We start from the raw sequence: 17521 nt of genomic DNA on the forward strand, positions 1-17521 counted from the left end.
ACCGCTATTTCTGGCTGATTTCTGAACATATCGTGACATGCAAACGGAGGAATTTTGGGTATAAAAATAATCTTTATGGAATAAAAGGAACATTTGCTGTCTAACTGGGAGTCTCGTCAGTGAAAACATCCGAAGATCATCAAAGGTAAACGGTTAATTCGCCGAACTTCTTCATTACACAAAGGAATAACCTCAACCAATTTCTAAAGACTGTTGACATCCAGTGGAAGCGATAGGAACTGCAAGAAGGTCCCTTAGAAATCTGGATATTTAATGAAAGTCCATTGAAAGGAGAGTAACCCCCCCAAAAAATTGGAATGTTTTTTCCTCTGGGTTTCGCCTGCTAAATACGTTCTGTTATCTTCTTGACGCACCCATCCCATCATGACATCTCAGACGAAAATTCCATATAGTATCCGCAAAGTGCGTAGAAAGATGTCAAATGTTTTTTATAATCAATCCTCAGGTTGTTTTTACAATATATAATCGATAATATGTCAACCGGAATGTAGCTTCTTCCATAGGAGAGAGAGAGAAAATGTCTGTTGCACATAAAAACTCTGCTGGCACCCAGCCATCAACTGACGCAATGGGTTCTTTCTCGCTCATTTTTCATTCATTCAAAATAAAAGCCTGAAACTATGTCTAAAGACTGGTCACAGCTTGAGGAAGCCATAGGAAAATGAATATAGTTGATATCCCTTTAAATGGAGGCAAGGCATCCAATGGAACAGAGCTTTCAGGAAAAACAGCACTTCCTTGTTGAATTTTCCTCTGATTTTTGCCTGCAATATCAGTTCTGTTATACTCACAGACAATATCTTGACAGTTTTGGAAACTTTAGAGTGTTTTCTATCCCAATCTGACAATTATATGCATATTCTAGTTTCTGGGCATAAGAAATAGGCAGTTTCAAATGGGTACGTTTTTTTAGACAAAAATGCAAATAAGTTAAACTCACAGACATGATTCAAACAGTTTTAGAAACGTCAGAGTGTTTTCTATCCAAATCTACTAATGATATGCATATCTTATCTTCTGGGGATGAGTACCAGGCAGTTGAATTTGGGCATGCATTTCATCCGGACGTGAAAATACTGCCCCCTGTCACCAAGAAGTTAAGCAATGGCTTTTTTCCAGGCACTCTGTGAAGTGTATGGCTTAAAGTGGTCCTATGGACAGATACTCCAATCTCCGCTGTGGAGCTTTGCAGCTCATTCAGGGTAATCTTTGGTCTCTTTGTTGGCTCTCTGATTAATGCCCTCCTTGCAATGCCCTCCGTGCATTGGTTGGCGGCCCTCTCTTGGCAGGTTTGTTGTGGTGCAATATTCTTTCAATTTTTAATAATGGATTTAATGGTGCTCCGTGGGATGCTCAAAGTTTCTGATATTTTTTCATAACCCAACCCAGATCTGTACTTCTCCACAACTTTGTCCCTGACCTGTTTGAAGAGCTCATTGGTCTTCATGGTGCTGCTTGCTTGGTGGTGCCCCTTGCTTAGTGGTGTTGCAGACTCTGGGACCTTTCAGATCAGGTGTGTGTATATATCCTGAGATCATGTGACAGATCGTGTGACACTTAGATTGCACACAGGTGGACTTTATTAAACTAATTATGTGACTTCTGAAGGTGCACCAGATATTACGTAGAGGCTTCATAGCAAAAGGGTGAACCTTTTTCCACCTTTGAGGCCCCAAGGCCTCAACAAAATGTGACCCAAGCGTAATGATTATAATAATTCATCCATAAAATGTGCATTAGACTGCAAGCAATCCTCAGGAGATTGAGTATAGAAATAGGGTCTGGTTGTGAACTCTTATCTGTTACGATGGTTCGGAAGTCTTTTGGCAGTGTGATAGGTGGTGGCACCCCTGGCGCTCTTGGACCTTCACTGCTTTTGGTGTTGCTGCGATGACCTGGTAGGGACCCATCCATCTTGGATCATTCCACTTCCTTTTGTGGACTTTCAGCTTGATTCATTCTCCAACGCCAACAGTCTGGGTCCCACTGTTCTGGAACATCCTGGGCCGGTCCTGTATTGGGAATACAAAGACCTAGCAGCATGGGTTGGTTCCTTCATATATTTTCTCAAATCATCATCCAGTGCAGTCAGGTCAGTCAGTTTGAGTAATTGTTCTGTGTAAAGGAACGTTCATTGGACGGCCAGTTAAGACCTCATGTGGGCTAAGCCTTGTTTATAGTATTGTGCATTTTCATCAGAACTAAAGGGGGACACTCAGTACCCATGACTTCCCTGTGGAGTGGCATGCTTTGGCAATCCCCCATTTATGGATTGGTTAGCTCTTTCAGTAATACCGTTACTTTGTGGGTGGTAGATACAAACAAACTTCTGATCTATCCCCAATTGGGCAGCCACCTGTGAACCACATCTCCTGTGAAATGGGTGCCATTGTCTGCAGAGAGAACTTCATGTTCACCAAATCTAGGGATGATTTCTCTTACCAGGAGTTTTGCTACCGTTTTATCATCACAGTTCACGGTTAAAAATGTTTCGACCCACCTGGTAAAATGGTCAATTATTACCCAGCAGTATCTCTTTCTTTCTTTTCGTTCAGCCATGTCTATGAAATCCATAGCTAAATGGGTGAACGGGCCGGCCAGCACTGGAAATTTCCCTGGTTTCAGGGGGGTACCCTTACCAATGTTGTATTGCATGCATGTAGTACATTTATACATGTGTGTTTTGCAAATTTCAATCAGATTTGGACAAAACCAGGTGTCAGATATTAGTCTTACCATCTCCCCCCTTGGTGCGTGACCCACCCCGTGGGCCAGGCGACACACAGAGGAAACGAGAGGTAAGGGCAGAACAGGATTTCCAGAGAGTGATTGCCTCCACAGGCCATCAGGGCCTCTGGAGCAGCCCCTAGATTCCCATAAGGGGTAATTAAGTGCATCAGCAGCCTGGTGTTGGTCCAGATTAGTGATTTCAGACGTATACAGGGAAGTAAGCATAACTGCATGAGTACGGCAGCGAGAAGAAGCATTCTTAGCATCAGCAGCAGCATTACCTAAACTCATGCTATCATTGTTGACCTTGAAAATAGCCAATTCAGCGGGAAGCAACATGGCCTCCAGCATGGCTTCAATCTGTAAGCGGTTTTTAATTGGAGTACCGGATGCATTAACAAAATCCCTGCCTTTCCAAACCCCTACCCAAGATAGGCAAACACCAATGGTGTATACAGAGTCAGAATAAATGTTAACCACTACCTAATATACATGCTTCAGTAAGGGCTTGGAGCTCAGCTTGTTGTGTTGAGCAATGTTCAGGCAAGGGACGTTCAATCAACAATGACCTATTCAGTGAGACTATACCAAACCCTGCATGTTTCCTACCAGTCTCCCTATCAATAAAGGCAGAGCCATCAACAAAGAGATTAACATCAGAGAGCTCAAGAAGTTTATCCTAAAGGTCAGGCCTGGCCTTAGAATCACGTTGGACCAGATCAAGACAGTTGTGTTTCTCCATCCTCCAGAGACATGTGCAGTTGTGCTGGGTTAGCAACAGAGCATCGTTGAATCGTAAGGTGAGGCTGTGTCAGAAGGAATTCATACCTAGCAAGACCTGCAGCCATTGATGAGGGCACATGTTTCTCATATGGCCTGCCACACTGCAGTACCAGCACACCAGCGGCTGTCTCTGTGTGGGTAGGTATGGTTGTGGGTTCCCATATGGTTGAGGTAGCAGGTGCTTGGGTAAACTGTGGAGCAGGCTGCTGCTGCAGGGCAGCTGGGGTTACAGCCACCATTAGATTGTTGGTTTTTCCTTTGTCCAGTTGGGATTTCTTGAGTTGTGAGTCAAGATCAGTCTTCCTTGCTTTTTCTTCAGTCTTCATTTTTTCCAGGCTCTGCAGTGATGTCTAATGTGGTCCTCCTTAGTAGGGCCTTCAAATCTGTCCCATCCCACAACATTCATCTGTTATCCCTGACCCACTCAGGTATATTCCTGCAGAGTTTGTCATAGAAAAGGTTTTCAGTGGTATCAGAGGAGTCAAACCTCTCAGTGGTTTCTCTTTGCCACTCTGTCTTAAGTTTATCCATCTAGTCGAGGTTATCACCATCTTCAGTGAAAATAAGTTCCTAGTGATGGGAAACATTTCCCTCAAATGCTGGTAGAGTGCTTGTCTGAAATGGGTAAACGGCAGTTCGTGTTTGCCTTGAGTAAGTTGTAGTTGATTCCAAACGGTGTCATAATGTCCAGGGGTTAGGACTTAGCCATGAGAGCTCTGAGGTCACCCAGGCACAGCTGATGGTGTGAGGCTATAACAGTCTCAAAGGTGTGGATCCACCTGTTTTTTAAAAAGGCTTTACGGCGAAAGCAAACCATGCTATTATCTGAGGACATTACCCCATCAAACAAACACATGACAATCACATTTCAACCCGCCAGACGCGACACAAAAGTCAGAAATAACGATAATTCATGCCTTACCTTTGAAGATCTTCTTCTGTTGGCACTCCAATTTGTCCCATAAACATCATAAATGGTCCTTTTGTTTGATAAATTCCATCGTTATATCTCCAAAATGTCCATTTATTTAACGCGTTTGATTCAGAATGCATATCCTAGCTTCTGGGCCTGAGTAGCAGGCAGTTTACTTTGGGTACGCTTTTCATCTGGACGTGAAAATACCGCCCCTAACCCGAAGAGGTTTAAGTCCTTTTCCATAGTGGGGTATTTTCCTACCAAGAACTGTAGAGGGGTGGCGGGTTTCATAGCAACTGGTCCATCAGGCAAGTCAGAACTCCCGTCTCAAAACGTTTTAAATGTGCAATGCGAATACAGATAGATGAATGAAAAATAACCCTATATGTGTATAGTCTATCCCTTAACTCACATCAGTTTATTTAAAGCAGGGTGATAAGTAAATTATAACTGAATACCATGTAATGTATGTAATATAATTGTCCTCTATGGAGCAACCACAAAATAGTAAAGGTGTCAAGATGATTTTTAACTGGTATAAACGTTGGTGTAACCTCCACAACAATCCTGGTATCTCTGTGATAATCTCCTTCCAAGGGAGAAACTATTACTTCAACACTATTTATATTTAAAATAGCGTGGGTCAGTAACACACGGGCAGGTGTATTCCCTAATACAGCAATGGTGTATGCTTTAAGGTTTATCCCCCCACAGGCAACCCTTCGAGCGTCTGATCCAAAAGTCTGCTGTATATTGTTTATAACTAACTCCTGATTTAACATCCCACCATCTAGTCATACCACACAAAATACATGATAGAACAATTACAGAATACCGTACCAGAAAAATATTCAAACCCTTAACTCTATCACAACAATCTGTGTTTCATACTTGGAATTTATGCCCCAAGTCCTTACCACCAAGTCTTATACATACTCTCTGAGTTACACACAGAAATCAATAATCTGCATTTTATACTTGGAATGTATGCCATAAATCCTATCACCAACTCTCATAAATACTCATACACATCAAGAATCTGCGTTTTATACTTGGAATGTATGCCCTAAGTCCTATCACCAAGTCTCATGATTATAAACATTTAACCCAGGAATTTATAACCTATTTCCACCTAGGCGGTCTGTGCTTCCTCCCACGGGTTGTTTAACAATAATTTCACACTTTCAATACAGAGAATGTTAGGTTCATATAAATTTAACAGCAAGGCGCCAATTACTTGGCAGAATGACTCAATAACCACAACGTGCTATAGCAAATTACAGATTTGAGATATAACAGGTGTCTGCTTACCTTATAATTGTGTAGCGCTTCCACGTGGATCAATGGTCAGTCTAGCAAAGTGGTCACTCGCTCCTGGCGCAAGCTCGCCAAAGAGTTGGTCAATTTCTTCAACAGATGATCAGGTCTATATAATTGTCAAACTTATATATAGTAGTAGAAAGGAAACACAGACTCTTTGTTTAAGTATGTTAACACACACAGAGGTCTCCTAAGAGGAGACAGTTTATCATAACACAATTCATAAACCCTTTAAAAGGTATGAGGCTTGTTTTTTTTATTGTTTTTTTTCACCTTTATTTAACCAGGTAGGCCAGTTGAGATCAAGTTTTCATTTACAACTGCGACCTGGCCAAGATAAAGCAAAGCAGTGCGACAAAAAAACAACACAGAGTTATACATGGGATAAACAAAAGTACAGTCAATGACACAATAGGAAAATCTATATGCAGTGTGTGCAAATGGAGTAAGGAGGTAAGGCAATATATCGGCCAATAGTAGCAAAGTAGTTACAATTTAGAAAATTAACACTGGCCTGATAGATGTGTAGATGATTATGAGAAAGTAGATATAATGGTGTGCAAAAGAGCAAAATATGTCAATAAAACAATATGGGGATGAGGTACAGCTGCAGCGATCGGTAAGCTGCTCAGACAGCTGATGCTTAAGGTTAGTGAGGGAAATATAAGTCTCCAACTTCCACGATTTTTACAATTCGTTCCAGTCATTGGCTGCAGAGAATTGGAAGGAAGATGGCCAAAGGAGGTGTTGGCTTTGGGGATGACCAGTGAGATATACCTGCTGGAGAGTGTACTACGGGTGGGTGTTGTTATGGTGACCAGTGAGCTGAGATAAGGTGGATCTTTACCTAGCAAATAATTATAGATGACCTGGAGCCAGTGGGTCTGGCAACGAATGAGTAGCGAGGGCCAGCAGGCGAGAGCATACAGGTCGCAGTGGTGGGTGGTATATTGGGTGACAAAATGGATGGCACTGTGATAGACTGCATCCAGTTTGCTGAGTAGAGTGTTGGAGGCTATTTTGTAAATGACATCGCCAAAGTCGAGGATCGGTAGGATAATTCGTTTTACGAGGGTATGTTTGTCAGCGTGAGTGAAGGAGGCTTTGTTGCGAAATAGAAATCCGACTAAAGATGTCATTTTGGATTGGAGATGCTTAATATGAGTCTGGAAGGAGAGTTTATAGTCTAGCCAGACACCTAGGTATTAGTAGTTGTCCACATATTCTAGGTTAGAACAGTCCAGAGTTGTGATGCTTGTAGGGCGGGTGGGTGTCGGGTAGTGATCGGTTGAAGAGCAGGCATTTAGTTTTACTAGGGTTTAAGAGCAGTTGGAGGCCACGGAAGGAGTGTTGTATGTCATTGAAGCTCGTTTGGAGGTTTGTTAACACAGTGTCCAAAGAAGGGCCAGATGTATACAGAATGGTGTCGCCTGCATAGATGTAGATCAAGGAATCACCCGCAGCAAGAGTGATATTATTGATATTTACAGAGAAAAGAGTCAGCCCGAGAATTGAACTCTCTGGTACCCCCATAGAAACTGCCAGAGGCCGGGACAACAGGCCATCCGATTTGACACACTGAACTCTAACTGACAAGTAGTTGGTGAACCAGGCAAGGCAGTCATTTGAGAAACCAAGGCTGTTTAGTCTGCCAATAAGAATATGGTGATTGACAGTGTCAAAAGCCTTGGCCAGGTCAAAGAAGACGGCTGCACAGAATTGTCTTTTATCGATGGCGGTTATAATATCGTTCAGGACCTTGAGTGTGGCTGAGGTGCACCCATGACCAGCTCGGAAACTGGATTGCACAGCGGAGAAGGTGTGGTGAGATTCAAAATGGTCAGTTATCTGTTTGTTAACCTGACTGGGGTAGGCGGGACGCTTGCGTCCCACATGGCCAATAGCCAGGGAAAATGCAGGGTGCCAAATTCAAATACATTTCTATAAAAATCTAACTTTCATTTAATTACACATGCAAATTAAAGCTACCCTCGTTGTGAATCCAGCCAACATGTCAGCTTTCAAAAAGGCTTTTCGGCGAAAGCATAAGATGCTATTATCTGATGATAGCACAACAGTAAACAATGAGAGAGTACCATATTTCAACTCTGCAGGTGCGACACAAAACACAGAAATAATATATAAATCATGCCTTACCTTTGTCAAGCTTCTTTTGTTGGCACTCCTATATGTCCCATAAACATCACAAATGGTCCTTTTGTTCGATTAATTCCGTCAATATATATTAAAAATGTCCATTTATTTGGAGCCTTTGATCCAAAAACACTGCTTCCAACTTACGCAATGTCGCTACAAAATATCTCAAAAGTTACCTGTAAACTTTGCCAAAACATTTCAAACTACTTTTGTAATACAACTTTAGGTATTTCTAAACGTATATAATCGATCAAATTTATGACGGGATGATCTGTGTTCAATACAGGAGCAAAAAAAACTGGCTCTAATTTTCTGGATACGCGCCTCTATCAAAAGGTACACATGAAATGACGTTCGTTCTGAACTATGGTACTTCTTCATTACACGAAGGAAAAACCTCAACCAATTTCTAAAAACTGGTGACATCCAGTGGAAGCGGTAGGAACTGCAGGAAAGTCGATTAGATTTCTGGATTCCCCATGAAGACATATTGAAAAGACAGTGACTTCAATTTTTTTTTATCTGAATGGTTTGTCCTCGGGGTTTCGCCTGCTAAATAAGTTCTGTTGTACTCACAGACATGATTCAAACAGTTTTAGAAACTTCAGAGTGTTTCCTATCCAATACTAATACTAATATGCATATATTAGGATCTGGGACAGAGTAAGAGGCAGTTCAGTTTGGGCACGCTATTTATCCAAAAGTGAAAATGCTGCCCCCTACCCCAAACAGGTTAACTTGGCTTTCGAAGACTTTAGAAAGACAGGACAGGATGGATATAGGTCTGTAACAGTTTGGTGCTCGAGTGCCACCATCTTTGAACAAGGGGATGACCTTGGCAGCTTTCCAATCTTTGGGAATCTTGAACGATATGAAAGAGAGGTTGAACAGACTAGAAATAGGGGTTACAACAATGGAGGTGGATAATTTTAGAAAGAGAGGGTCCAGATCGTCTAGCCCAGCTGATTTCTATGGGTCCAGGTTTTGCAGTTTTTTTCAGAACATCTGCTCTCTGGATTTGGGTGAAGGAGAAGCTGGGGAGGCTTGGGCAAGCAGCTGCGGGGGGTGCAGAGCTGTTGGCCGGGGATGGGGTAGCCAGGAGGGAAGCATGGCCATCCATAGAGAAATGCTGATTGAAATTCTCGATTATCGTGGATTTATCGGTTGTGACTGTGTTTCCTAGCCTAAGTGCAGTAGGCAGCTGGGAGGAGGTGCTCTTATTCTCCATGGACTTTACAGTGTCCCATAACGTTTTGGAGTTAGAGCTACAGGATGCAAATTTCTGTTTGAAAAAGCTAGCCTTAGCTTTCCTAACTGACTATGTGTATTGCTTCCCGACATCCCTGAAAAGTTGCATATCGTGGGGATTATTCGATGCTAGTGCAATACGCCACAGGGTGTGTTTGTGCTGGTCAAGGGCAGTCAGGTCTGGAGTGAACCAAGGGCTATATCTGTTCTTCGTTCTACATTATTTGAACGGGGCATGCTTATTTAAGATGGTGAGGAAATGACTTTTAAAGAACATCCAGGCATCCTCTACTGTTGATGTTGAGACTGGTGTTTGCCGGTACTATTTAATGAAGCTGCCAGTTGAGGACTTGTGAGGCGTCTGTTTCTCAAACTAGACACTCTAATGTACTTGTCCTCTTGCTCAGTTGTGCACCGGGGCCTCCCACTCCTCTTTCTATTCTGGTTAGATACAGTTTGAGCTGTTCTGTGAAGGAAGTAGTACACAGCGCTGTACGAGATCTTCAGTTTCATGGCAATTTCTCGCATTAATTTCTCAGAACAAGAATAGACTGACGAGTTTCAGAAGAAAGGTCTTTGTTTTTGGCAATTTGAAGCCTGTAATCGAACCCACAAAATGCTGATGCATTAGATACACAACTAGTCTAAAGAAGACCAGCTGTATTGCTTCTTTAATCAGAACAACAGTTTTCAGCTGTGCTAACATAATTGCAAAAGGGTTTTCTAATGATCAATTAACTTTAAAATGATCAACTTGGATTAGCTAACACAACGTGCCATTGGAACACAGGAGTGACGGTTGCTGATAATGGGCTTCTGTACGCCTATGTAGATATTCCATAAAAAATCTGCCGTTTCCAGCTACAATAGTCATTTACAACATTAACGATGTCTACACTGTATTTCTGATCAATTTGATGTTATTTTAGTGGACAAAAAAAATAGCTTTTCTTTCAAAAACAAGGACATGTCTAAGTGACCCCAAACTTTTGAACGGTAGTGTATATACAATAGTATGTGGACACCCCTTCAAATTAGTGGATTCGGGGTGCCAAGTCTAGGTCCAAAAGACTTCTTAACAGTTTCTACCCCCAAGCCATGAGACTCCTGAACATCTAATCATATGGCAACCCAGACTATTTGCATTCCCACCCTTTTATGCTGCTGCTACTCTCTGTTTATTATCCATGTGACTTTAACTCTACCGACATGTACATATTACCTCAACTAACTGGTGCCCCTGCACATTGACTCTGTACTGGTACCCCCTGTACATAGCCTCGCTATTGTAATTTTACTGTTTCTCTGTAATTATTTGATCCTTTTTTTTCTTCTTTTTTTTTACTTATCTATTTTCTACTTAACACTTATTTTTCTTAAAACTGCATTGTTGGTTAAAGGCTTGTAATTAAGCATTAAACTGTAAGGTCTACAACTGTTACATTTCTGTCATGTAAGTGATGGTTATTGTGAAGTGGAAACGTCTAGGGGCAACAACGGCTCAGCCGCAAAGTGGTAGGCCACACAAGCTCGTAACGCCCTAAAAATCATCTGTCCTCGGTTGCAACACTCATTACTGAGTTCAAAACTGCATCTGGAAGCACAAGAACTGTTCGCGATGAGCGTCATGAAATGGGTTTCTATGGCCGAGCAGCTGCAGAAAAGCTTAAGATCACCATGCGCAATGCCAAGTTTTGGCTGGAGTGTTAAAGCTCGCCGCCATTTGACTCTGGAGGAGTGGAAACAAGTTCTCTGGAGTGATAAATCACGCTTCACCATCTGGCAGTCCGATTGACGAATCTGTGTTTGGCGGATGCCAGGAGCACGCTACCTGCCCCAATTCATAGTGTCAACTATAAAGTTTGGTGAAGGAAGAATTATGGTCTGGGGCTGCTTTTCATGGTTCAGGCTAGGCCCCTTAGTTCCAGTGAAGGGAAATCTTAAAGCAACAGCCCTTTCCTGTTTCAGCATGACAATGCCCCCATGCAGAAAGCGAGGTCAATACAGAAATGGTTTATTGAGATCGGTGTGGAAGAACTTGCACAGAGCCCTGACCTCAACCCCATTGAACATCTTTGGGATGAAATGGAACGCAGACTGCGAACCAGGCCTACTCGCCCAGCATCAGCATTGATGGAAGCAAGTTCCTGCAGCAATGTTTCAACACTTAGTGGAAAGCCTTCCCAGAAGAGTGTAGGCTGTTATAGCAGCAAAATGGGGGCCAACCCCACATTAATGCCCATGATTTCTGAATGAGATGTTTGACAAGCAGGTTTTCACATAATTTTGGTCATGTAGTGTATATATATATATATATATTTATATATATTTTCCGATTTCTCCCAGTTTATTTCAAGTTATTACACGTTTCATGATTTACATTTTCAGATTACTTTATACAGTTAGTTAGTTACAAAAATCTTAGCTGTTTCAATTTAAAATGAGTTGCTGACAATTGTTTTGTTACATTGTAATTGTAATGTACTGTAAACATTCATAATATTTTATATCCGCTCCCATCTTTTTAAGTTTGAAATTGATTTGTTTTTTCAATGTGGTTTATATCAGGTTCCTCAACCATAATTAAATAATGACCCAGAAGACATTTACATTTACATTTAAGTCATTTAGCAGACGCTCTTATCCAGAGCGACTTACAAATTGGTGCATACACCTTATGACATCCAGTGGAACAGCCACTTACAATAGTGCATCTAAATCTTTTTAGGGGGGTGAGAAGGATTACTTACCCTATCCTAGGTATTCCTTGAAGAGGTGGGGTTTCAGGTGTCTCCGGAAGGTGGTGATTGACTCCGCTGTCCTGGCGTCGTGAGGGAGTTTGTTCCACCATTGGGGGGCCAGAGCAGCGAACAGTTTTGACTGGGCTGACCGTTGTCAATTATTTTATAAATGAAAAAACACCCAATATCTTACCCCTCCCCAGGTTTCTGATTCATTCAGCATCGGGCATCATCTACACCCAGCCGTGGGCCAGCCTGGACGCGGAGGTGAAGTCTAAGTATAATTTCTATGTCAAAGCCGAGGACGCAGAGGGCAAGTACAGCCTGGCCGAGGTATTTGTGACCGTGCTGGACCTCAACGATCACCCGCCAGAGTTTAATGAGAACTTCCTGGAGAAGACCATGATCATAGGAGCGCTGGTGAAGATAGAGGTTTGTGTTGCATTCTAACTTCCAGTTTTGAGAAGATTTATCTTTGCCATACCCCAAAGGTTGATTCGTTTGTAGCAATTACAAGAACAAGTCCAAAGCCATGCTTTCATGCATTTCTGTGGACAATAATAATATCATTATTTTACATAGCACTTGTCATTACATCGAGAATCTCTAAGACACTAATGCAAAACAAAAACAAATGTAGGGCTCTGGCAGGTCTAGGCTATGGACTTCCACAGCTGATCAGGTGTTGAGGCAGTTCAGAAAGCTTGAGAAAAGGGAGCATTGATGGTACAGGGAGGGAGAAGCATCAGTCATGTAGCGACAGGCCCAGGGGCCTCATTCATAACCATTGCATCAATTTAACGCTAAATATCTGCATGCGCCACTTCAGAAAAACATATTGAGGTTTATAAACGCATGTTTTCCATTATATGTCAGATCTGTCGTGAAGTTGTGCACGTGTGAATGAGCATTACAACTCCGCCTGAAAAACTCCCATCATTCACCTTTTATGGTTACAATAACTTCCTTATTTGCTGTATACTGTGGAAGCATTGGAATTAGGCCAAGACAGTATCAAATCAAATCAAATCAAATTTATTTATATAGCCCTTCGTACATCAGCTGATATCTCAAAGTGCTGTACAGAAACCCAGCCTAAAACCCCAAACAGCAAACAATGCAGGTGTAAAAGCACGGTGGCTAGGAAAAACTCCCTAGAAAGGCCAAAACCTAGGAAGAAACCTAGAGAGGAACCGGGCTATGTGGGGTGGCCAGTCCTCTTCTGGCTGTGCCGGGTAGAGATTATAACAGAACATGACCAAGATGTTCAAATGTTCATAAATGACCAGCATGGTCGAATCTAATAAGGCAGAACAGTTGAAACTGGAGCAGCAGCACAGTCAGGTGGACTGGGGACAGCAAGGAGCCTTCATGTCAGGTAGTCCTGGGGCACGGTCCTAGGGCTCAGGTCAGTTGAAACTGGAGCAGGAGCATGGCCAGGTGGACTGGGGACAAGTCCTCATGTCAGGTAGTCCTGGGACATGGTCCTAGGGCTCAGGTCCTCCGAGAGAGAGAAAGAAAGAGAGAAGGAGAGAATTAGAGAACGCACACTTAGATTCACACAGGACACCGAATAGGACAGGAGAAGTACTCCAGATATAACAAACTGACCCTAGCCCCGACACATAAACTACTGCAGCATAAATACTGGAGGCTGAGACAGGAGGGGTCAGGAGACACTGTGGCCCCATCCGAGGACACCCCGGACAGGGCCAAACAGGAAGGATATAACCCCACCCACTTTGCCAAAGCACATCCCCCACACCACTAGAGGGATATCTTCAACCACCAACTTACCATCCTGAGACAAGGCCGAGTATAGCCCACAAAGATCTCCGCCACGGTACAACCCAGGGGGGCAACCCAGCCAGGCCGACCACAACAGTGAATCAACCCACCCAGGTGACGCACCCCCAGGGACGGCACGAGAGAGCCCCAGCAAGCCAGTGACTCAGCCCCGTAACAGGGTTAGAGGCAGAGAATCCCAGTGGAAAGAGGGGAACCGGCCAGGCAGAGACAGCAAGGGCGGTTCGTTGCTCCAGAGCCTTTCCGTTCACCTTCCCACTCCTGGGCCAGACTACACTCAATCATATGACCCACTGAAGAGATGAGTCTTCAGTAAAGACTTAAAGGTTGAGACCGAGTTTGCGTCTCTGACATGGGTAGGCAGACCGTTCCATAAAAATGGAGCTCTATAGGAGAAAGCCCTGCCTCCAGCTGTTTGCTTAGAAATTCTAGGGACAATTAGGAGGCCTGCGTCTTGTGACCGTAGCGTACGTGTAGGTATGTACGGCAGGACCAAATCAGAGAGGTAGGTAGGAGCAAGCCCATGTAATGCTTTGTAGGTTAGCAGTAAAACCTTGAAATCAGCCCTTGCTTTGACAGGAAGCCAGTGTAGAGAGGCTAGCACTGGAGTAATATGATCAAATTTTTTTGGTTCTAGTCAGGATTCTAGCAGCCGTATTTAGCACTAACTGAAGTTTATTTAGTGCTTTATCCGGGTAGCCGGAAAATAGAGCATTGCAGTAGTCTAACCTAGAAGTGACAAAAGCATGGATTAATTTTTCTGCATCATTTTTGGACAGAAAGTTTCTGATTTTTGCAATGTTACGTAGATGGAAAAAAGCTGTCCTCGAAATGGTCTTGATATGTTCTTCAAAAGAGAGATCAGGGTCCAGAGTAACGCCGAGGTCCTTCACAGTTTTATTTGAGACGACTGTACAACCATTAAGATTAATTGTCAGATTCATCAGAAGATCTAAGTATCTAAGTATCTAAGGACATAGCAATGCATGGTGAACGTGATCAAATCTCTTTGAAGGGCTTGTCAGAATGTTTTCTTTTGTAGTGACATTAGCTGTATCTAAACGTGTCTGAAATACAAAAACAATTGCACATTGTTGTGGACCTGTAAACAGATAGTTTGAATTCCATAATGTTTTGTATTTACTTTTTCCCGACCCTAAATAGGCTAAGCTGCACTGCCCGCGAATTCTGAAATATTGTCTACTCAGAAAAAAATTGAAACAACAGTAGACCTACTTAAAGTGGTTGCCTACACACTTCAACTGCCTGTTCACCTGTTAAACTGTACTACATGTTATAAACTGGGCTCCCTTTTGAATGCAAAAAACTTGACATTATAATATATAATAGGCACAACGAGAGATGCGCATTGTAATTCTACCAGCTCTCACAGTCTCACATCAGAATTAGACAATCATCCATGTTTCTCAAATGTCAAATTTTGAAGTGTTGAAGGTTAAGATTAGGCGTTAACTGAGAATTGTTAAGGTTAGGGTTAAGTTCATGCATTAACTCCAATTTGTTAACGTTAGGCATTAACTCTGAATGATTAAGGTAAGTGTTAAGGTTTGGGATGGCCTTAAAACAAACTTTTCCAATAAAGTATATTGCTGTATTCAAAATTGCAACTTTTGTAATCAGAGGCAAATGCTTATGCCCATCCATCATCCCTGTCCACAACACCCTAGCAAAACCGAAACCTACTTGATGACTACAGTGCTCACTGTTGCCCCTAGTGGCCGTTTTTCACATAATCTCCCAACGTCGTCAGAAATGGATGGATGTCGAATACTGACTTGTATCGTGGGTGACTTGACTGGGTAATTTGTTGTATGGCTACTTCGGGAATATGAACTCATCATAGACGGAAAAGGTGAGGAATTTATTCAGCAATGGTTATGATATATGTATTATGACTTTTGTTTATAAATGAAATATTGTTTACTCAAGAAATTTGACATTAGGGTAGTCAGATGTAGTAGCCTACAAACATCAATGGAAAAGGTGAACCATTAAATTTGCTTTTTGGATCGGATCAAATAGAGAAAAATACTTGAATAAGTTGATGTACTTACTACTGTAAAGTGTGTCAAATTAATTAGAGATGGGACGAATGGTAGCCTAACTTGTTGTAGGACTATAGGCCATTTTGTGAAATCTCATGCTTTCTCATGCTTTCGCCGAAAAGCATTTTTAAAATCTGACATGTTGGCTGGATTCACAGCGAGTGTAGCTTTAATTGAGTACCCTGCATGTGTGATTTAACGAAAGTTTGAGTTTTTTAGCATATTATTTGAATTTGGCGCGATGCATTTCGCCAGGCTATTGGCCACACGAGACGCTAGCGTCTCCATATCCCTAAGAGGTTAATTAAGAAGCTTCCGATAGGCTAATTGACATTATTTGAGTCAATTGGAAGTCTACCTGTGGATGTATTCCAAGGCCTACCTTCAAACTCAGTGCCTCGTTGCGTGACATCATGGGAAAATCAAAATAAATCATCCTCAGAAAGAAATGTAGACCTCCACAAGTGTTGTTCATCCTTGGAAGCAATTTCCAAATGACTGAAGGTACCATGTTCATCTGTAAAAGCGATATTATGCAAGTATAAACACCATGGGACAACGCAGCCATCACACCGCTCTGGAAGGAGACGCATTCTGTCTCCTAGAGATGAACGTACTTTTGTGCGAAAAGTGCATATCAATCCCAGTAGACCAGCAAAGGACCTTGTGAAGATGCTGGAGGAAACAGGTGCAAAATGATCAATATCCACAGTAAAACGAGTCCTATTTTGACATAACCTGAAAGGCCACTCCGCAAGGAAGAAGTCACTGCTCCAAAACCGCTATAAAAAAGCCAGACTACGGTTTGCAACTGCACATGGGGACAAAGATCAATCTTTTTGGAGAAACTTCTTCTGGTCTGATGAAACAAATAAATAACTGTTTGGCCATATTGACCATCGTTATGTTTGAAGGAAAAAAGGGGAGGCTTGCAAGCCAAAGAACACCATCCCAAACGTGAAACACGGGGCTGGCAACATCATGTTGTGGGGAAGCTGCAGGAGGGGCTGCTTTGCTGCAGGAGGGGCTGGTGCACTTCACAAAATAGATGGCGTCATGTGGAAGGAAATTTATGTGGATATATTGAAGCAACATCGCAAGACATCAGTTAAATGTTAAAGCTTGGACGCAAATGAGTCTTCCAAATGGACAATGACCCCAAGCATACTTCAAAAGTTGTGGCAAAATGGTTTAAGGACAACAAAGTCAAGGTATTGGAGTGGACATCTCAGAGCCCTGACCTCAAATCCTATAGAAAATGTGTGGGCAGAACTGAAAAAGTGTGTGCGAGCAAGGAGGCCTACAAACCTGACTCAGTTACACCAGCTCAGTCAGGAGGAATGGGCCAAAAATGGACCTTTTGTGGGAAGTTTGTGGAAGGCTTCCCAAAACGTTTCAACCAAGTTATAAACAATTTAAAGGCAATGCTACCGAATACTAATTGAGTGTATGTAAACTTCCGACCCACTGGGAATGTGATGAAAGAAATAAAAGCTGAAATAAATCATTCTCTCTACTATTATTCTTGCATGTCACATTTTTTAAATAAAGTTCCTAACTGACCTAAAACAGGGAATTTTTACTAGGATTAAATGTCAGGAATTGTTTTTAAATGTATTTGGCTAAGCTGTATGTAAACTTCTGACTTCAACTGTACGTATATACTGAGATCTTGTAACATATCATGTGACACTCAGATTGCACACAGGTGGACTTTATTTAACAAATTATGT

At 42.2% G+C, this 17521-nt stretch overlaps 1 protein-coding gene across 2 annotated transcripts in view; it reads left to right on the forward strand.

Moving 5' to 3' along the window:
- LOC118357571 (cadherin-related family member 1-like) overlaps positions 1–17521 on the forward strand; it is a 154206-nt gene that overhangs the window by 126101 nt on the left and 10584 nt on the right. For both annotated transcript variants that reach the window (XM_052478354.1, XM_035734819.1), the window contains exon 15: positions 12120–12348. In XM_052478354.1, the coding sequence (XP_052334314.1) occupies positions 12120–12348 (229 nt within the window). The remainder of the gene's footprint in view (positions 1–12119; positions 12349–17521) is intronic.

This window comes from Oncorhynchus keta, chromosome 24 (assembly GCF_023373465.1).
Source record: "Oncorhynchus keta strain PuntledgeMale-10-30-2019 chromosome 24, Oket_V2, whole genome shotgun sequence".
In the NCBI taxonomy this organism is placed as follows: Eukaryota; Metazoa; Chordata; class Actinopteri; order Salmoniformes; family Salmonidae; genus Oncorhynchus; species Oncorhynchus keta.